This window comes from Haemaphysalis longicornis, unplaced genomic scaffold, assembly GCF_048455015.1.
Source record: "Haemaphysalis longicornis isolate Haplotype H1 unplaced genomic scaffold, Haemaphysalis longicornis Haplotype H1 scaffold_10, whole genome shotgun sequence".
Classification (NCBI taxonomy): domain Eukaryota; kingdom Metazoa; phylum Arthropoda; class Arachnida; order Ixodida; family Ixodidae; genus Haemaphysalis; species Haemaphysalis longicornis.
In genome coordinates, this window is record NW_027526204.1 from 57443385 (window position 1) to 57465894 (window position 22510).

Consider the following 22510-nt stretch of genomic DNA (forward strand, 5'->3'; position numbering starts at 1 on the left):
ATTACTGGTCTTTTTGATATTATTGGGATTGTGTAACTTTTACTGGTTTTTCTCATTCAGACGACTCCAAAGCAGAGAGCAGGCCTGCCACGTCATCAACGCTTGAGAAGGGCTGTGACATGGCGACGTGCACAGTAGCAGCTGTTGACAGGGATGTGTTTTTCCTGAGCCAAGAAACACAGGCGGCCATAACCAGCAGTTCCATAGGTACTGTCCCTGTTCTATACAACTGCTATTCTGTATGCGTTACCATTTATGAATCTTCTTGCAGCTACACAGTGTGCTCTCGTGTTGTTCACCAGCGCAAGCTCCCAAACAAAAGGCAAAGCTTCAGGTTAGAATTTTGGCATGTTTTTTTATATAAACATTGTAGTATGGGGCCATCAGCACAAACAATATCCACACCAGACCACGGGTCAGCTGTTTGGGATCTGTGTTTGCGAGTGGTGGGTCCTTATGTCAATCAACACCATAGCAACAAGAACTCTCCCATATGTCAACATCTGCATGCAGTTTGCCAACCCTGTCATAAAGCTACAAAAATCTCAGCACAAAATGGTGATTGTGGAATAGAGAGCACTGCCTAAATAAACAAATCAACTAAAACAAAATTCCTCCCAATATTCGAACCTGCTCACTAGGACCCACTACATCAAGTGCTTTAGACCACTCGTCCAAAACACATTGGCTCCTGGAGAGTAAATATGAAGCATATAAATCTGACAACTAACCCTTCATGTTGTACAGGCTGTTTATTTCTGCCAAGCAGCTTAGATGAGCATTTTGTAAAGATTCTGCAGTAAGCTTCATCCAAGCATCCACAAATACCTTATCACTAGCAACTGTACTTCTTGGATAGGAAAAGCGATTGCAAGTATGTGTCCATACTGCTGACCGCTATGCTAGTTTAAAACTACCCTGCACAAAAAGTTCTTCTCGTACTTTGATATTGAAGTCGAGGGTTTGACGGAAACCCGTCTGGTCGGGAAACATGTTGGAGTAGAAGCGGAGACACCGACCAAAAGAAACTTAAAAACTTTAAAGCAACAACAAGACGTTTTGGCTTCGTTACTGAAGCGTTGTTCACAATGAGGCAGCGAGGCAGCCTCATTGTGAGCACGTGACGTAGGCAGCGAGTGTAACTCGCTGCCTGCGGCACGTGCTCAAGAAAAATAAGCGTGCATGAACTTTTATTCGCCTCATTGTGAACAAGGCTTCAGTAACGAAGCCGAAACGTCTTGTTGTTGTTTTTAAGTTTCTTTTGGTCGGTGTCTGCTTCTACTCGTACTTTGATATTACACTTCACAAGGAAATCTTTGGTTGCTTTCAATTCTTTATTACCTATATTACATTATTGGTCTCTTCTGCCTTTACTGGCTTTAGATTTTTTACAAGTGTATTGCCGCACAGGAATACGAAGCTTACAATTCCACTGACGCGAAATCAGTGAAGCATCATAACACCAATATACTGTTTGCATCAGCACTAATGTTTAGTTATTTTGACATCATCGACATTACCAAACTCAATCGCTGTACAAATTAAAAAAAAATGGAGTCACGGTCTTCAAGACACAGATATTGCTGCAGATTAAGCTCTAATTCGTGATCGACCTCTGATGCCCCGTTTGCGATTCGGTGAGCCGCAAAGTAGCTGTAGTCAAATGAATCCACAAAACTAAGCATCATAAGAATTGTCAGAGGAAATTCGCAAGGAGAAGGCGGAAGTGGAACAGCGTTTTTGAATTGATTGTTCTGTTAAATAAATTCACGTGAATGCACCCAGAATACCGTATTTACTTGCATAATGAACCCACTGCGTAATGAACCGTCCCCCCACTTTTTTTTGTTGATAATTTACTTTTTTGTCACTGAATAAAAAATGCGCTGGTAATATGTTTTCATTTCAAGCATGGTTGCTGATGCTGTAGGCCATCGCAGTAACTTGATATCGTGCTACAGTACACGCAGAAATGCTAAAAATGCATTCCAAGAAAAACAATCTCATCAGTAGCCGGAGACGTGAGTGCGATGCCGTGGCTTAGAATTTAAAAATTGCGCGTTTGCGGTGCACTACCTGTTGAATGCAAAACAAACCTTTCGCCATAAAAACGTTGCAGCGTGCGAAAAAAGCACCAAACGTGCTCCGCACTCCTCTGCTCTTGCTGTTACGCAACTTCGCCATTACGCTCCGTGGTTTTGTTGTTCAACTGTGTTCCAACCTTTTTTTGTGGTCCTGCTGCACGACGTTTTAAACTACGGTGGCGCAGCGTGCGCTGCACATGGAAATGGTGCAGCTGTGTGGCACTTGAGTGTTGACTCAGTGCGTGTAGGCTACGGGCGAAAACGAGAGGTTTTCGGGTGGTGAACAGGGGTCGCCGTGTGTTTCGTGGGCCCAAAGGAAGTTTGCCGGTGTGGGAAAAGAAATTTTGGAGTGCCTTGATGGCAGGGAAGATGGTGCCGACAACAAAAGTGCGGCTGCAAGCGACTTCAGTGAGGAGGGAAGCTCCATGGCGAAGGGGGGCGATAGTGAGTTGCAAATAAATTAATTTCATTACATAATTACCTACATGTTTTTTCGAAAATGGTAAGGCTGTGACAGTGCTTCTCTTAGCAACTTTATTGTATGAAATTTCAACTTTTAAAAATCTCTTGCAATTTTTTTCCCGCATAATGAACCATCCCCAAAATTCATGCCGAATTTTCCGGAAGAACATGGGTTCATTACGCGAGTTAATACGGTAGTCACGACATGCTCTCGGGATTCCAGACTTTAATCTGCACGAGTAATATGACAATGTTTGCATATCGCATCAGTATCCTTTTAGGCAAATGGCTTTCCCTTTGTGCAAGTAAATTTGGCGCTCTCTTAATGTCTGTCAAGTCTTTAAAACAATGAAGTTGGCCCTTTTGGGCTCACTTTTTCAGCGATGGCATTGGTGGAGAATAGCATTGGCTCGGCTTGGATAGTGGGTTTGCTGAATGAGGGTATGTGAACATTTGAAGCACATAGGTATCTTGCAGCGTCGTGTGCCCATGGTAGATTATTCAGAAAAGGCTATGTCTTTGGCTGCGAGATGCTTTCCTTCACGATTGTAGAGCTGATTAGAAGCACATAGCAGTGGAGTTCCATACCCAAACAGATTGAATGCCACAGGCGGTTGGTTGGATTGACCAATTCATTGGAGGCTGTGTTTATCCTGAATTCTACAAAGCGGCCGTGCACCAGGAGGGTCATCTTGCATGCCGATGTATATGAAGCCGAGACAGTTCTGAAGGATTCCCCTTCGTTTTCGAATCCTGCTGGCTTAAAAATGTCGACATGGCGTGCTGTAATGAAACTGGTTGGCATGGCGCCGTAGACAGTAGGCAGCAGCAACAACAAGCTAAAAAACGACTAAAGGAAGAAGAGATAGGCGAAGATGGAGGTGAAGATGAAGAAGAAGGCACATAGCGCATAGGAAGAAAGCGCTGAAGACTAGAAGAGAACCTAGGCAGAGCGTTGGAAGAGGATGATTATAGGAGGTTGGGGGGCTTGAGCATGAAAAAGGAGAGATTGGTCCTTGGAATTCTGCTCCCAGTCGGACGCCCAGTTCGAGGTATGGGAACACTGCGGCAGGAGGCGGTCTCTTAGCCTTCAACCCAGCATCCGGGCTAATTGAGACTCGTGCGGCATATTCTCCCCTGGTGAGCCTGGGGAAATATTACTGCGTTGTTGTTGCCCTAACAACGCCACCGCCATGTTGGCCTTGAAGGCGTATATAATTGCCATGGCAACAATGCGAGGGCGCGCAGCATGCGTGGGGGAGAGGTAATGCTTTCCCCTCTCATGCCGGTTGGATTCCTTCCCCCCTCCCCGTGTCCCCCCATTCCCACCCGGCAACTGCCGCCGCCACCCCGCTGCCTCCAACGGGCAAGCCTCGCTCCGACGGCACGAAGCCACGCCGCTTGAGCAGTAACGACGCCAGCTCGAATATCACTTGAACACTTTATTCGCGTTACGTGCGCGAACGCGACGTGCGGTGAGAAACACCGATGACCAATACAACACAGACAAGGTTGTCTGTCTTCAAGCACAGCACACGCACGGCACAAGTCCTATCCTTCGGCTCAGCTTCACGTACGGCATACAAACGACGTTCTCACCTTTTGCTAACAGCACTCAAAGAGACTTCACGTTACGATTCATCCTGGTGTTCTTGGCGTCCCTTTTGGAGGCAGCAACTGTGGTGACCGTTATCGCGCATGCGCGCCCCCTGTCGTGCCGGAGAGAAGCGGAAAGAAAAAAAAGAGAGGAGGAGTGTTTCCCCAGCGCCACTGCTTCTAGGCACGCAATAATAGAACCGAAACTAGAAAAAGTAGTATTGGCCTGACTGCGGCAGTCGACTGGATTGCCAGTGCAAAAGGCCGACACCACTGCCAGTCATCAAGTCCAGCCTGTGCAAAGGAAGCATCGACACATTCCTCCATGTCTGCAGGTCAGGTGTGGCTGCAGCAGCATCGCTGTTGCCGGCTGCGGATGTTCCGCTGCAATTACGCTGCCTGCTCTCGGTCGTCACTGCCGTCACCCACCTTGTCTGTGCCTTTCCGCCACTCATGGGCACAACGAGCAAAAAGTAACAGTGTTACAATTACACTTAACTGAGCCAAAAAAGAAACTCTATTACAGCTACAGTTACCGAGTTTCCAAAAGTAACTTGTTACAGTTATAGTTACTGTGCAAAAAGTAACGTCGTTACTTTTTACGTTACTGTGAAAAACCAAATAATTGAGTTTATTTGATAGAAGTGCACGAAGGTATGCGGGTAGTCAAAAGTGGTAAAACCCTAAACAAAGGGAACCTGAGAGAGGGCACACTCAAGTCCAACACCAACAATCGTGCACTCCTCAGTTGCAACTTTTTTGTTGACGTACCCTTAGTGTTGGACAACTGTTTTGCAAAACCTATTGTAACTTAGGATAAGTTTCTTTCAAAAAGTTGGCTTAGTTGTCCCTTTTTCAGACGTGTAATTGCCAGTTTCTTGTTTTTTGTTGTTTCTGCTCCACTCAATAAGATAGAATAGATTCAAGAAATAACCTTCTAAACCGACCTCCGACCTCGGTCTTCTGCAAGGAAAATAATTCTCTTCGCGGCCTGCTGTCCATAATGGCAAGGGGTGCTGTGTTGTGGAAAAGTGAAAGGTGGACAGGATATGAGAAAGAAGAACATTTGAAAAAGTGGAGAGAACGTACTGTAAATTGGTGTTTACGAGTGTTGCTGTTGGATATTTTTCATAAAAACAGCCAGAAACTGTAACAGTATTTCCAACTGTACTTACTGTGTAAGAAATTAAGTGTTACAGTTACAAGTTCCTCCAGTGTAAGAGTGGCTAGATACAATTACAAGTTACAAAAAGTAACTAGTTACTAGTAATTAGTTACTGCCTAAGACTGGCTTCCGCAAAGAACTGTGAGTTGATTTTTCTATCCCTTCCTTGAGTTTGCGGTGATACAAACCATTTGATGCATTTCACCCATTGTACGTCTCATTTGAGGATCTCGCGGCACCCCGAAGGTCCAAAGAACCTTCTAATAACATCACATGTGCACACAGACAGTAATGGCCCTTCCTCTGACGACTTGCAACCTGTAATTGGGCTCAAGAGAGCTACGTTGGTTGTCGATTGTTCGTGCACCAGCGACACTGTTTTAGAAAGTTGTCACCAGCAGTATGGGGATGGGCCCGCATTCACCGTGCAATCAGCGATCGGCTATGGATGTGACCTTTGCTGGCGGGCCGACTTGCTGACTGCCGATGAAACTGGGCTGTCAGCTTGTTGATGTGAAGCTCTCCCTGCTTCTGACGTGTGTTTTCGAGCTGTTGGCGGACCCGAGTGCTTTCCGAGGCTTTAAACGAGGAACAAGTTGCAGTCATGCTTACAGTTTCTGATATTGAAGGCAGGCAAACAGGCTATCATGTACCATTTCTTCTCATAGGATGCTGTACTGGTAATGGTTGGAGAGCATGTAAAAAACAGTGACAGTCTTGCATGGACTTGTCTTGTTGAACATTCATTTTAAATTGATCTCGTGCCGTACAATGAAGTCACTGTTGAACTGGTGCACTGTGGTTCCAATGTCCTTGGTATTGTTGGAGGGGTTTAAGGTGTTCTGAAAATGTCCTTTACTTAGTGTGAGCCTCGTTTGTTGTAAAGACTGGAATTCAAGGAAGTGCTTGAGTGGTATTCACGCTTTAACCACTAAGCAGAGGTCTGCAAGCAGAAGGCCTCGAGTGGTCTCATGACGAATGAAGCTGTATGCAACTCGAGCAGTCCGTGTCAGTGACACTGCTGTGACGTGTGCCGCTGTGGAACGGTGAGCCGTGTGAGAGCGACAGGTTCCGGGCAGGCTCACCGGGAAAATTGTGTTCCTTCTGACACCACCTGTAAAGTCAACACACAGGGTAGACTTATTGGAACCAGGCGAATGATGGCCTCCTTAGCTCCAGACTTCCTCCCATTGGGATCCTGCCTCATGCAGCTCTTTACGCAAGTGTACAAGCTGGGTTTCGGCCTAGCCACTCTATATAGCTTTTGCCTGCTGCAGTCTGCTTTTGCTAGTGAAACAAATTCCAAGCAGTTGCTTGAGGCAGGTGACGAACTTATTCACTTTGATAATTCTTGTAATCCTAAATCATCGACATTGAAATAAAAACTCTGTAGGTTTGTACAACAGTGATTGCCTTTAGCTGCTCTGGCTGGTTGTTTTTTTCAGTTTGGGATGTGGACGACACTCGAGCTTGTCCCTCGGAGAAAGTCTCTGCTTCAGGAGGTGGTGCTGACGTGGCAGCGAAATCTACTCCATGCATCTGCCCTTGCCGATCACGTAACTCAAGGTTGGTTCTAATGCTTGCAATGTTGTTGCTTGTAGAACATCGACACTGTGGAAAGCACAGGCTTACAACAGTTATTTGTTTTGCTGAGTGGAGGTTGTCTCATACAGCAATATAGTTAGTATTCTCCTGTACGATTGAATATAGTAGCGTGCAAACCACCTGTTAGTATACAGGAATCTACATTTAGCATGATCAATATGATCATAGGCAAGAATTTGAACAAAAAATTAACAAAAAGTTATACAGCCCACGCTCGTTACAACGGACCCTCTTAATCCGGAAAAAAACGTCCGGTGTAGCTGAAGTATGCAGTATCCGACCGGGGTTGGGGTTGGGGGGGAGGAGGTATACGAGTGCAAAAGTGCGAACTTTCACCAGTACTGCACATACATGCTAGACACTATTCTTTCTATGTGCCTGCAGCACCTCTGCACAGCGTTCACGCAGTGGAAAGAATCGCCTCAAAACCCTGTTTCCGAAGCTTAGCACCGGCACTTGGAAAAGGCCTAGCATATGCGGTCGAATGCGTAAAGACGCACGCTAAGCTGAGCAAAGAAAGCAAGAATATAACAAGAAGCAATTACTAACCTGCTATAAAATCAGTCGTGGACAGCAGAATTAGCTAGGCTCTTATAAAACCCTTCGTGACGAGGCACCGTTCGTCAAGCAAATCGGATCGCTGCTTGACGTTCCCCCAAGGAAGCTTCTGCATTTCTTATAATTATAGTGTGGGCATTAAAACAGCTGATACGATATAATCTTATGGACAGCTGTAAATGTCCAAAGTTCTACCAGTTGGACTGTGCACGGCCACTGGCAGATTGCACACAAAGGATGGGAGCAAACATCTTACTTCTGGAATTTCTTACCTTTTAAGTGCGAATGCACTTTATAAGCGACCCCAAACCTTCCACCGCCGGCGGCGGCGGCGGCGGCGTCCGCAGTCCTCCTCTCCCTAGCAACGGCGTGGAGCGGAGAGGAGCGTCGGTAGCAACGGCGCGGTGACGTCACTTCACCACGTGACCGCGCTCGCTCCGCCTCCTCGCCGTGGCTGCGCGGGTGCGCGCCGCTCCCCGCACCGCTCCTCGCGCCGTGACGTCATGGTATACGTCACAGCGCGCCTCCTCTCCCCAGCAGCTGCCGCGCGCCTCTCTCTCCACCGTGACGTCACACTCTCTCCTCTCCCCCTCGCTCGGCTGCAGCTGCCGTGCGCCGCTGTCCCTCTCCCCTTGCGCTCGCCTCCTCTCTCAGCCACCTGGCTCGGCGCGCTCGGTGCGGCGTACCCCCCTATATATGCAGCGATAAACTGCCAGACCTCCGTGGGTCGGCTCGCGCGCGCTCACGGGCGAATGCCAACGGATTTCAACTTTACTCCCCCTCATAGCATCACCCCGTGCATTCGCACTTAACCATGTTCACCCTCGGGGAAATGCTTGGGAGTTTTTTCATCAGACAACGCGAACGATGCATGGGTGGGAATAATGAATGTCGAGCTTCACTGAACCTGAGTTCTTTATTACACACAAAAAAAACCTGTGAATATGGAAGGCAGACTCAACTCTGAGTGCACTGTTGTTCAATCCCACCAGCAGCGTTTATCGGCAGCGGCCTTGTTCTTAACGGTCGAACGGACCGTCTGCTTAGATAGGCCTGTACTTTTGGCGGTGTCGGTCTGTTTTTCGCCGTGCTCGACAGCGTTAATGATATTTAGTTCATCCATCAGTGAAATCAGCTAGCCTGCCACTCATGCCGCCGGTTGCACAAAAACATGGAGGTCCATGCACAAAAAAAAGGCCAGTGGCACTGGCTTGGCTTGGCTGCGCCAACGGCCCGGCTGCCGACAATGTTGCCAGACATAACAGTTTCTTTGCCAAAATAAACAAAGAAAAAGCATATCGGGTGCCGGCACCGCGGAAGTCGGCTATAAGCATTCAGTCAAAACAATTTTCACCTAAAATTTAGTCTGTTGTAGCCGATAGTCCGCTATAGCCGGGTCCGTTATGAGTGGAGTGGACTTCACTTAAAATGCATGGGGACCAAACAAACCAACAGAAATGGTCTGTTGTAACCGAAAGTCCGTTGTAGCCAGATCCGCTGTAACGAGCGTAGACTATCTTCGTATACAGTTTCCACCGCATCATATCTTAGTGGGGACTAAGCAAGTGATTTGAGCAGTTGGTTCCCAATCATAATAAGGCAGTCCTGTTAATATGGAAAAAAGGAGTGATGCAGTGCATAACAGTATATTGCACAAGTTGTGCAGTATGCCAAGAAAGGAGAGAAGCAAAGAGAAAAATAATAATTACAGAATATGAAGCGATGCAAGTGACAACGAATGTTGGGCGAGAGCTGAAGTCAGTCACTCACATGGGCAAAAAAGCTGTCAAGTTCCAATGTATAGAATTGTGTTCTGTAAGCTTCTGGGCACCCTGGTTATGCAGTTTTGTATTGCATACATTGCATCTGTTTGTTTTTCATGCTGCCCTTTGTGAGATTTTGCAACTCCCATGTCTGAACAATTTGAAGACCACCTCCATTCATGGCAATGGATGGCAACAGTACTGTCTGCACGTGTATTGAAGGAGTTCAGTGCTCACAAAAATGGGTATTTAGGCGGCTCCTGTGTGACATCTTCGTTTTACATGTTAACGGAAGGTCATAAGCAACACCACACTGACACGGTGCATTTTTTTTGTGTGTTAAAATGGCACCCATCAGCTCTTCTGAGTTGTGCAGCGACTGAGACGGATAATCATACCCAACTATATTAAACTGTTTACACTGCAATATTCTGTATACAGTCGAAGCCCACTACAATGAACTCCGCTTCAACAAAATTTCTGCTTCAATGAAATATTTCCAATTCCTCCATCAGTTAGTCCTAGAGGTCAATGCAACAAAGTCCTCGCTACAACAAACCATTTGTCTGGCTTGCTTTCTCTTCAGCGAAATTTTTGCGCATTGGGGCTGGGTTTGGACAATTCTTTTACAATAAAATAAGCATAACACCAGATATCTGTAACTTTTTAATTCAAGGCGCTTAGTTTCTCTGAAAACGTGCACCGCACGCCCACACTACCACCCATCAACAAAAACAAAGTCATAGATGGATGCCATTGTTTGCTGGTGATAACGATGTGGCTGGCCATATTCACATGAAACGCCGGTATGGTTCGCCAAGCTGGAGCTACAGCCAATACGTATGCAGTTGAAATTGCGCGAATGTGCTTTGCTGCTGGCACAGCGCCATCATGTATGCATTGTGAGTGACTGTCATTGCACTTTTCCTTCTACAATTCTTAAAAGTCAAAGGCAAAACTAATGTTTGCGTGTTTAGTCTTGAACCCGCGTCATCCCATCTTAGTCATGAGCGCACGGCTTGCTCCAAGGTCAGTTGCTGCTGTGCCTAGTGAGAGGATAATCCATGGAGGACAATGCACGTCTCTTGGCTTACACAAGCGAGGGGGGGTTCCCGACTGCCAAGAAGCTATCTGCAAGTAATCAGCTTGGTAGATATGCCTTGTTGTGCTGTAATATGTTTTGCAATGGCATTTATGTAATATCTTTTGCGTTGCGTGTCCGCGACTCAGTGGTAGCCGTCCTCGTCTCGTTTCGGTGCCGGCGTTCGATGCGCACGGTCATCCCTTCGGCGGCGCGCTTCCTCGGTGGCTACCCCCTGGTAGCCGCTGCCGCTGGAGGTCTCAGGTAGGCTTGGCACGAACGTCGCCTTTCGGGGGCGTCGAGACGAACGTCGACGGAGCGTGGCCGCTCTCCGCTGGTGCCCGACCGATGCCGCTGGGGCCACGAAGACACAGGCTCGTGGTGCACCTAGGATGACGGTGCCGATGCGAAGTCGGCCCGCTCCCGCCCAGGCTCGGATGGTGTGGTCGATGGCCTGGCCGCGTCCCCCTGGCTCGTTCCGCGAAGCTCACGTGCTCCGGCCGCCTCCTGGTTTCTTCGGTTTCTTGCCTCCCCCTTCTCTTTGTGCACCCCGCTTTTATACCCTCTGGGCTCTCTCGTGGCGCACTCCCATTGGCTTCTTGCTTCTTCCCTGCCCTTATATAGTAATCTCACCACTTGTCCCATGCGTGGCCTTCCCTGATTGGCCGACCAGTGTGCTGCCACCTTTGCCCATGATTCCTCGGTGCGTCGGCGCTGGCGCTTGCTTATTGGCGCGCTCCTGCCTCGCACTTCAAATGGCTGTTCCTTTGTTTTTTTTCCTTGTTTTTTCGGGGGTTTTGATGCGTCCACCTCTCAGGGGGTGCCCTGACACATGACAATTACCCCTCGCTTTAAGAGTTTTTTCTAAAAAAACTGCTTCCTTTTTGACGCTGATGTTCACTTGTTCCACGCGGTTGGTGGTTGAGGAGATGTTTTGCCCATCGATGTCCTGTTGTTCCGCCCCCATCACTCACTTCTCATGAGTCCACACTGTTCACCACCACTGCTCACTTCTTTCGACGCACTTTTCACTTCACACTTCACCACACCAGTTTTTTTTTTCACCCTTGTCTGTAGTTCACTCGTGTACCGAACACACACACTTGGTTCACACAACGTTCCCGGTCTGTCATCAATACACCATTTTCTCAAATCCCTGGATATTCAAACCCATCATTATGAACAGATCACTGCAATCAACCAATCCAATGAACTGTTATTCGACAACACTCTTTCAATCCGCACAAACTAACTTTTAAATGCACAGCATTTCTTAGCCTCACCTGTTCCTGCGTCGGACGGTGTCAACAGTTTCGCATCCGCAGCAGGTGCGCCTCTCCTTCTCTCCTCTTTCTCAACAGCAGCTGGCGCACACATGCGTCGTAATCAGCCCGTTCGCTCTCCCGTACTGCTCTCCCTCTACTGCGCGCGCTGCAAATATAGCGGCTAGCGGTCGCTCGTGTTTCAGTCACTGCGTTGCTCCTTCCTCCCTTGGTTGACGCTCGTGCCCATGTTTACTCGTGTCTGCTACTCCAGCATCACGGAAGAAGCGATGGAAGCAACACTGCCTTCAATCAGTACTGAGGCCTCAATGCTCTGCATTTACTCGTGTTCCCCTCGCGGGAAGGCGCGGGAATTTTTTTTCCTCCTCCCACTCCTCAATCACACTTTGCAACCACTTTTATATTTACACGTCATGCCCCTACACCACTCTACTCATACTATCTGTTCGATGGCATCACCAAATCAAACACATCAATTTTCTACTATTCGACACCCCTATTTTCAATCCGAGGTTCATCACTAACTCATTCAGTTCACTAATGCTGCACCGCAATACAAAACCTATTTCATCACCATTATGGGTCCTATTTCTGTCGACTTCACGATTTCAACCAGTGTATTGTTTTTTTACTTTATCTTCACTCTTCCGCAAACACACCACTGGGCCGCATTGGTTTTACCATAGTTTAGTAGTTGAAGGCACATTTTGTTTCCCTTACGCCCACGCCAACACCCTGAGCATACTGCCTCATTGTGTTGGTTGTTTAGGCTAAGCCGCCTTTGCGTCTCACCAGCGATTCTCCCCTTAGCGACGGCCCTCCCACATTCTCCGCATGCTCTCACATATCTCCGGACGTCACGGTGTATACGCGGCCAAAAGAATTCTTCAGTAATTTTGGCAGCCGTCTTCCGTGCTCCTAGATGTCCACCTCTAGTATTGACATGTCCTAGCCTTAAAACGGAACTTCAGAGACTCTTTGGAACTACTACCTGATTCACTTGTCTGCCCCCGCCAAAGGTGCAATGGCGAACCAAAACTCCCTCCACTATCTGAAACTTGTATATACTGGGGTTGCACGTTCGCCTAACCTCCTTTCCTACCTTTCGAAAGCACTCTTTCAGTGAGGCATCTTTCTTTTGCTCTTACGCTAATTCGCTTAAGGTCACCCTCAACCCTCGCGACACAGCACCCTCTACTATTGTCCTCCTTCTGTCCTCTTCAGATTTCACTGTTGCGTGCACTGCTGCTATTATTCCCACTGTCGTATCCCCTGTCTCATCTACCGGCTGTGTATCAACCCAGTCCGCTAGCTTTTTACTCCCCTCCAACTTGCGCCTCCAATTGGGATCTGGATTATCTACTTTCCTGGCACCAGGTATATTGCCTAAGATAATATCGTACAGTGGGTCCTCCATACACTTGGCTTTTAATTTTCCTGAGTAGTACGGGGCCTGAACTTCAGTTATTGCCTCTGGCAGCGATCTCTTAGTGCTGTCAGCCATGATGATAACCGCCTTACTTCCAGTTAAATCCTGGTCTCTGACCAAGCTCCTCCTGACGAGCACCGTAGTTGAACCGCTGTCCTTCAACACCGACACCCGCTGCCCCCTTCTCCGTACACGACCGGCATTTGCGAATCTGTGTCCATCGCTGTGACCTCATTATGCTCTGCCGCCTCCTCCTCTACCTGGACCTCTTTGTCTTTCTGCTTAGGAAGCGCTCTAGGGCTAGCTCTGGGGCACACCATGCAAGCCACTTTGTCTTGGCTGCGCGACCGGCAGTCCTCTGTGCGGTGTTTCTTTTTATTACATGCCTGGCACACTGCATGTTGAGTGGCACCCCGGGTGAATCCCATACGACAATCGGTGGCCTTATGCCCTGCGCGGTTGCATAGAAAACATGTCGGTGGGGCCCGATACCCTGCACCTTGTCCATTTTGGTTCTGGTTGTCTCGCAACTGCATCGGTTCTTTCATTTTACTCCAGTTCTTCAAGCCTTGCGCTTCGACAAACCTGTCTGCTAGCTCTATGGTTTCGGCGAGCGATTTCGGTTTTCTTTCCTTAAGGAACACAGTCAAGTTGGGGTTACAACAATCCAAAAATTGCTCAGCAACCATATGCTTCCTGAGCACCTCGAAGGATTTCTCTGTCCCCGACAGCTCTACCCACCGGTCAAAATAATTTGCCAATCGTGCAGCAAACTGGCTTGCTGTCTCTGAGTCTTCTGGTTTCGAACTTCGGAACTTTTCACAAAAACCTTCGGTCGTTAGCCGAAACCTCCGAAGCAAAGCTACTTTGACCTTGTCATAGTCACTGGATTCGTCCGCGGGCATTCTACCAAACTATAGTGAACTAGAATAGGGGTAGTGTGCTCAGAGGTGCAGCCAGAGTGAAGCCGCCGCTGTCGACAACGGCGGCCGCTTGCGGTGGCGCTGCTGTCGTAACCACGGTAGGGACGCTACAAACGAGCTTGCTCGTACGTAGTCGCGTAGGCTCGCAGGGAAACACCGCACGTATTACCGCAAACGACTGGGCCAGCTTGTAATGAAAAGCGTGGATGTGCATTCAGTAGAAGCCTCACACGAGTGAATACGAGGTGAAGAGTGCAGTGCGTGATGTGCAATTGTGGCGCGAGTCAGGCTGCTTTCTTGCGAGCTTCTTGATGAATTCCAAACAAACACAACCTGCATTCTTGCCGTTCAAAAACGTTGATTGCAGTCCGTGTTCTCGGTTCTTAACAATAGCTTAATGCTTTTTATAGATGCATACCCGCCTGAAGGGAAGAGGCATAACCGGCTGTTGCGTGCTGCAGAGCAATTTTGTAATAAATGAGAAAGCGTTATAAAATTTGATTTCTTGTTTAGCTGATGTTGTACTAACCTCATTAAGTCAGCACGCAAAATCTACGGAGGATTACTCGGCCCGCAGTGCCGGAGTTCATTCCAATACAATAAGTTTTTTTTCCTTCTAGAAATTTTTTTTTCTTCCTTCGCTTGTTGTTTTTGAGAGCGAACAGGTGTAGTGGATAACTGATGAGAGCAAATACCCGTTAAGCATACGTGCACTCTCCTCCCGTACCGAAGAAAATTTCAAATACTCAAGCCCTTAATATCTGCCCAAGGCAGCAGAAGCAAACATTTATTTTTTAAGGCCGGGCTGATCATGAAGGCAAAATAACCGCCTTATTTGCTCAGTTACATCTCATCTTAAGGTGCTTGGATCATTCCCGCGGGCCAGACTTGTCCATGTTTACTCTAACAAAGAAGTGAAGCCGTACGACAGTATAAATTTCACAATATCCTTGCATAAGAGTCACAATCGCGACCTCCTTAGACAGCCTGATGCGAATGAACATCACACCTTCTCAGATACTAGTTCCATGGTACAGTTCAATACAGATGTGCAGCAAAATGTTGTGTCGTTTTCTCCACGAAGTGTATGCTTCGTCCAGAATACTGAAGGTGTGTGCTCGGCGTTTCCAAAAAGTCATTTGGCTGTAGAGATTAATCTATCGCAGAAGATACGGCCTCGGGTCGTGCAGCTTCGCCAGTGGAAGTCTCCTCTTGTGAGTGCTCATTCAGCGCAACCTCGTCTTCACTGCTACCACATTAGGTACTTTCGAAACGCCCTTTACGCCTTGCATTGGGTGACGATTTTGCTTCTTCCCCAGCTGATCGGTTCCACTTTCTCGGCAGCCTCCCCCACGGTACTTTCTTCGATGCGTACTCGGGTAGGTTAGGTAGAATAGTCGACACAGCAGCTGGTGCCAAGCGTGGCTTTCCACGAAAATTACGGGCCCCTCGTCCCTGCACGACATGCGCGTAATAGCTCGCGGATGATGGAGCGCCGCTCGTACACAGCGCAGTCGTCGTTCAGTGCTTTATTTGCACGTCGGAGGTTCCCCTCCCAATGCTCTGTTCGAGAAGCCTCTCTTGGTACCCTAAAAAGGGCCACCTTAGGGCCACTTTTCTTTGTTTACATAGCCGGTCTTGCAGCCCGGCGCGTAGCAATGGTTCTGCCTACTACCGGGCTTATTTGTTTCCTTCGTGAAGGAGACTTACAGGCCAACTAATACGCGCCGCACGCTACATTGATGACTTCCCAGTTCAATGAAAACAAAATAACCAAACGCGCACCAGGAACGGAATCACAGGTGCAAAATGAACTCGCCGCAACCATCAAACCACCACGCCGGAATGCACGCAGATCGAGGAACGCCCGCGCAGCTCCTCTACCGTGGTTTTTGAACCGTGGCGACACCAAGCGGAGCGGGCGAAAACTATGAAATGTCGACGCCGCCGGCCTCATCGCGCCTCGTTCGGGTGCTCTGCAGTGAGCACACTACCCCTATTATAGTTCACTGTAATCAAACACACTGAGTGCCTCTCCCACCAAGCACATGCTTAGGGCCGTAGCCCACTCGCTCCGATTCCACCCTTGCCCTACAGCAACCCTTTCAAAGTGATGCAAGTAAGCGTCCAAATCATCACGCTTATAATCGAAAGGGGCCATCAGTTTCCTAGGACATATGCTTTTATCACGCGGTGTAGCCGCCCCTGACAAAGTATGCTCCAAGTCCCCGCAGGAATCCTCTTCACTAGTAGTCTCCGCCAAGCGTAATTTTATTTCTAGCAGCTCCTTTTCCCTAGCAGCCTTTTTCCCATCTTCCTGTGCTATTCTGTCTATCATAACCATCGCCTCTTCTTTTGTCAAACTTAACGTGTTACACAGCGCCATTAACCTTTCCAAATACATTCTCCAAGCTGGTTAGACACGTGACTGGGCCCGATGGAAATACCCTGGGTGAGGATAAATCAATCCTGGCAGGCTCGCCAAATATTTGTCACGTGAACGGATGGTGGGGTGGTCTTTACCAGCTTGGAGCAATAGGCACAGGGAAGCCGTTGATGTGTTTAACAATATACATTTAATAATGCACACCCAAAAAAAAACCCTCAGGCAAAGCACTCAATATTTAAACTACACACACACGATAGACACTCAAACCTCTACAATCCCAAAATACAACTCACATACAAACCCCTAACTCAACAGCTCAATATACAATTCAAATCAAACCCCAAAAGCCTCTACAATAAAGTCCTACACTAAGTACCCTTTAAATACACTCATACAGTTCTAGTTCATTCCTCTCGTACCACAACTCCTCAGTTTTGTCCTACAACTATGTCCCTGTAATGGACTGGCCTACCCCACTTTCGTCGGTGCAGGCGTGTCGCACCCGTTGCGTGTCCGCGACTCGGTAGTAGCCGTCCTCGTCTCATTTCGGTGCCGGCGTTCGATGCGCGCGGTCACTCTGTGGACGGCGTGGCCTCCGCGCGTCCTGACGTTCCCTGTGCGGCTACTTCCTGGTAGCCGCTCCCGCTGGATGTCCTTGATACCGGCGTTCGATGTGCGCGGTCATCCCTTCGGCGGCGCACTTTCTCGGTGGCTACCCCTGGTAGCCGCTGCCGCTGGAGGTCTCAGGTAGGCTTGGCACGAACGTCGCCTTTCGGGGCCGTTGAGACGAACGTCGACGGAGCGTGGATGCTGGCCGCTGGTGCCCGACCGATGCCTCTGGGGCCACGAAGACACAGGTTCGTGGTGCACCTAGGATGACGGTGCCGATGCGAAGTCGGCCCGCTCCCGCCCAGGCTCGGATGGCGTGGTCGATGGCCTGGCCGTGTCCCGCTGGCTCATTCCCCGAAGCTCACGTGCTCCGGCCACCTCCTGGATTTCTTCGGTTTCTTGCCTCTCCCTTCTCTCTGTGCGCCCCGCTTTTATACCCTCTGGGCTCTCTCGTGGCGCACTCCCATTGGCTTCTTGCTTCTTCCCCGCCCTTATATGGTCATCTCGCCACTTGTCCCATGCGTAGCCTTCCCTGATTGGCCGACCAGTGCGCTGCCACCTTTGCCCATGATTCCTCGGTGCGTCGGCGCTGGCGCTTGCTGATTGGCGCGCTCCTGGCACGCACTTCAAATGGCCGTTCCTTTGTTCTTTTTCCTCGTTTTTTCGGGGGTTTTGATGCGTCCACTTCTCAGGGGGTGCCCTGACACATGACAATATGGATTCCCAGCTGTGGCAGCCCTTATTCCGATGGAGGCGAAAGTGGAAATGCCTGTGTCTTCAGACTTCGGCGTGCATTAAAGATCCCCAGGTGGTTAAAATTTTCACCTGTGCTGCATTGGCGCATTAACCACATAAATTATCAATCAAGATTTGGTGGCTTAAGCCATGTTGACACAGAATACTGCACCACTTCAGAGATTTATGGTGAAGTGCTCCACAGTCTTTGCAAATTAGAACTCAATGTGGGACGTTGGCGATGGTTAGCAACCTTCACCAAGATGTTACAAAGAAAAAAAACCTGAAAAAAATCTCTGGAAATTAGAACTCAAGCTAAGATGTGGGCGATGGTTAACCATAGACATGATGTTACGGAGAGAAAAGCGTGGAGCACAAATGTATTTGCAAGGCATATTTAGATGATGGAAGGCACCAGACAGGTCATGGACACGAAGATTTTCTTTTTCTCTCTGCACTTTAGTGTGAGCATGCCTAGCATCATGTTTTGGCTACGATTTAGCTCATCCTTTTAAGGTGTTATCCAGGGTATGTACTGGTGTCCTCTCTTTCGTCTGTTGCTGAGGCATCGTAACAACATATTTCTGTTTGCCCTTACATTTAAAAACCTCACACTCATATAGTAGGATTGCTTGTAATTTTCGTGTTTGTGGTTGTCATCTAAATAAAGCTTACTTCTTCTTCATGAAAATTTAAACACTGAACTTGGTGGAATATCAGCCACTGTAAATATGAGTATGAAATGTACAGTAAATTGTAGGGGCAAAGCGTTTTAGAGGCTCGGGCTGTCGACATGTCCTGTCGGTGGTAGTCGCAGTACTAAAATTAGGACACTCGTTTACCAATGACACATACTAGAACGTAACATGTACTAAAAGGACACACCAGGACACTCGTTTTCGGATCTGTCGCACTAGCACATTTCATCTACATGAGCAAAAATGCATTCTAAAAGAACACACCAGGACACTCATTTTCCAACACCTCGCGCTATAACGCTTCACCCTTTAAAGACGACTTTTACAGCAAAGCTGTATACCTCTACCCCCAAATGGTTTCATCAAAGTTGGCAAAAACGTCAAGGCTTAAGACACCGAGACGGACCACCGCCTCAGCAAGCACGTGATTGCTCCTCCCACTAGTGCCTGTATAGCGGCCAATCAGCGCATGTCTTGAGGCAAGAGAGAGACATACAATCTTTGAATACATTTGTTCACTTGCATGCTTCGCCCCTTTCCAGGTTTCAAATTAGTAGAGGTGGCCCAGTTTTTTTGAGACCCTGTGTCTTCTCTGCTTTGTGAAGCTGGAAGTGTTCGCGCGAACCCCGAATTTCTGAGCACAAAACTGTTTTTTTGGTCAAGCACTTGCAATCTAGCTTGTTTTTGTGTCATAGTATTGCATTGTTAGTCATCTTGTCTCATTTTTCCCACATAGGACTTTTGTAACCGACAGCAAGAAAATTCCATTTGGAGGGAAGCGGCATTGCTGCCTGTCCTGGGAACATCGCAACCGCCAGACTATTCATGAGGAAATGTGTGCCACTAAGGCACACCACAGCGGCGCTGTTTGCAAAGAACCTTTCTGCGAAAAACGCAGCCTTAACAACCCAATGAGGATGCGCACCAACGGGAAGCCCTACGTGTGTGGCACCTGTAACAAGAGCTTCATTAACAGTTCCGCGCTTGTTCGGCATGAAAAATTGCATTTTGGTGGGAGGCCCCACGTGTGTAGATTCTGTCATAAGGGTTTCACTGAAAAACGGGGCCTGGTTGCTCATGAAAAATATCACTCTGGCGAGAGGCCCTACGTGTGTCGCGTCTGTCAGAAGAGCTTCGTTGAAAAATGTAACCTGGTTGTTCATGAGAGAGTGCACTCTGGTGAAAGACCTTTTGTGTGTGTCAAATGTCAGAAGAGCTTTTGCAGGAAAGCTAACCTAGTTTGTCATGAAAAATTGCATTCTGCTGAGAGGCCGTACATATGTAGCATCTGTCAGAAGAGCTTTACTCGAAAGGATAGCCTCGTTGCTCATGAAAGATTGCATTCTGCTGAGAGGCCGTACATATGTAGCATCTGTCAGAAGAGCTTTACTCGAAAGCATAGCCTGGTTGCTCATGAAAGATTGCATTCTGCTGAGAGGCCGTACATATGTAGCATCTGTCAGAAGAGCTTTACTCGAAAGGATAGCCTGGTTGCTCATGAAAGATCGCACTCTGGTGAGAAGCCTTATCAGTGTAGCGTTTGTGAGAAAAGTTTCATGAGGAAATCCACGCTAGCCAACCATGAAATATTGCACTCTCGGGAGAGTCTCTACACGGCCACTGCGGGTCAGAAAACCTTGACCACACAAACAACCCTGGCTATTCATGATAAAAGGCACTCCGGCGAAAAACCCTATGTGTGTGGAGTTTGTCAGAAGGGCTTTAGTTACAGATATGGCCTGGATAAACATGAAAAATTGCACTCTGGAAAAAAGCCTTATGTGTGTAGCATCTGTCATAAGAGCTTCAGTCTAAGAGGAAACCTTGTTGCTCACGAAAGATTGCACTCTGGTGACAGGCCCTATATATGTAGCACCTGTCAAAAGAGCTTTACTCGAAAAGACCATTTGAATACTCACGAAAAACTGCACTCTGGTGAGAGGCCCTATCTGTGTAGCATCTGTAGGAAGAGCTTTACTCGAAAAACTCATGTTGTTGCTCATGAAAGATTGCACTCTGCTGAGAAGCCCTACATATGCAGCATCTGCCAGAAGAGATTTAATTTCAAATGTGGCCTGGTCGTCCATAAAAGATTGCACTCTGGAGAGAAGCCCTACAAATGTAGCACCTGTCAGAAAAGCTTTTCTCGAAAGGACAGCCTGGTTGCTCATGAAAGATTGCACTCTGGCCAGAGGCGTGTGTAGCATCTTTCATGAAAGCTTTACTCTGAGGAGTTCACTTGCTACACACCAAAGATTGCAATGTGTTGCGAGGCTCTACAGATGTAAAACTTTCGGAAGAAGTTTACTGTAAGAGGCAACATGTTACCTGTGAAACATGCACTCCGCAGAAAGGCCTACATGTGCAGCATCTGTCATTAGGGCTCTACTGTAGGTAGCAAACTGGTTGCTTATGAAGAGTGCGTCCTGGTGAGACGCGTGATGTGTTTAGCTGCTTCTGTTCAGATATCATTGTATGAAAAGCTAACTTGTACAAGTATGGCAGATTGCTCTGGCAAGGGGCCTTATCAGTGTAGCATTCGCAGAAAAGCTTTATGGGAAGATACTAGCTGGTCAGCCATGAGGTAGTGGAATCTGGCGAAAGGCCCTACATGTACCATATCTCTCAGAAAGCCTTTATACAAAGAGGAACCTGGTTTTTTGTGAGAATGTGCACGTTGTTGAGAAGCCCCGCATGTGGCATCTGCCAGAAGAGTTGTGCTAGGTGATAGTGTGCTTAAGCATGCAAGATGGCATCCTAGTGTAAATCCCTGTGTGTTTAGCATGTCAAAGACCTTTAATAATATGTGTAACCTTTCTTATGAAAAACTGCCTTCTCAAGAGGCCCTATGTATGTGGCCCTTCTATAAGTGCTTTACTGACAATCACTGGAGAAACAAGAAAATGCACGCCTGCAAAATGCCTGAATTTCACAATGTCTGAAAAGTTGTCCGGACGGGAACTCAGTCACAATGAATCTGCTGTCGCAAAAAAACATTGCAAATTTTCTGCTCACTTATTACACTGCCAAAGAGATTTCACACTGGTGTGACACCAGTGCACTTGATACATTTAAAAAAAATTGCAAGCACCCATACGTTGGTTATGCATAACGTGCAATAATGACATGGTTCCCCAAGTCACCAGCGTATCTCAGAGGAGCATTTAAGGACTTAACAGATCTATTATGAGTAGCTTCACTTCAGCATAGCCACTATCAGTGTCCTTAATCATCTATGCTACAAGTGCTTGGCTGATCCAGAGCATTCACTACACTGCAAAGAAACCTCTGTATGAGGAACCTTTGAAAAACACTAACCCAATAAATGAAAACTTCTTGCATAATAAAGGATGGACATGGGTAGAATGCTCAAAGGTGAGGCAGATGAGCATATTGCACAGTTCTGATACAAAACACTTTTTCTGTGCGAAGCTGCTCGAGAAGCTTGAAAATTGAAATTGTACCAAATACCAAACTGTTTCGAAACAGTGAAAAACAGCAATTTTTATGTGCACGTCAGCTTGAGTGGGGAGAAATGCCAACATCACAGCATAACTCTCGAGCACACCCAAGGTGACACTTTTTAGTGGCTTGATTGATTGATCAATAAAAAAAACGTGCATCAAGCAAAAATGTAGTAGCTTTTTCAAACCTCACATTGGCAAATTGCATGTTATTTTTTGTGCGTTTGTCAAGTTTTCTTATCGAAGACCACTGCAAAGTGCCTTAAAATATACCTAGTCAGCTGAGCCGAAATTTAATTGGTGCAAGATGATGCAAAAACCGCAATTTTCAGAGTGCCATATCTCCGCAACAGCGCCACTGATCATTGCCATCTTGGTATGGAGAATTAAAAACATTGCGCCGAGTGAAGCGGCCGCTCGTTGTTCAGGCACTCTGTTCATTTCACCGATCTCTCCTCTGGTTTAGATTAAGCAGGTTGTTGGGTTTATAATTAGTCAGATGATCTGTTTCGGGAACTTGCGCAGCTCAAAAGACGGTGTTTGTTGAAAACAACGTGGCGCCTATGCTTCGCCATAGTTCCTTCTTGTGTAAGGCGCGGTGCATGCTTAAAATAAACTTTCGTACCTATTGCAGTGTTAAAATGCCGAGTTATTACTGAGTTTGGC

General features: G+C 47.5%; 1 protein-coding gene across 3 annotated transcripts in view; it reads left to right on the top strand.

The window, feature by feature from the left end:
• LOC144158584 (uncharacterized) overlaps positions 1 to 20999 on the top strand; it is a 56702-nt gene extending 35703 nt beyond the window's left edge. For all 3 annotated transcript variants that reach the window (XM_077689569.1, XM_077689568.1, XM_077689570.1), the window contains 4 exons: positions 61 to 207; positions 272 to 334; positions 6753 to 6873; positions 19117 to 20999. In XM_077689569.1, coding sequence (XP_077545695.1) covers positions 120 to 207; positions 272 to 334; positions 6753 to 6873; positions 19117 to 20584 — 1740 coding nt within the window. In that variant the 5' untranslated portion in view covers positions 61 to 119 and the 3' untranslated portion in view covers positions 20585 to 20999. The remainder of the gene's footprint in view (positions 1 to 60; positions 208 to 271; positions 335 to 6752; positions 6874 to 19116) is intronic.
• The last annotated feature ends 1511 nt before the right edge of the window (positions 21000 to 22510 follow it).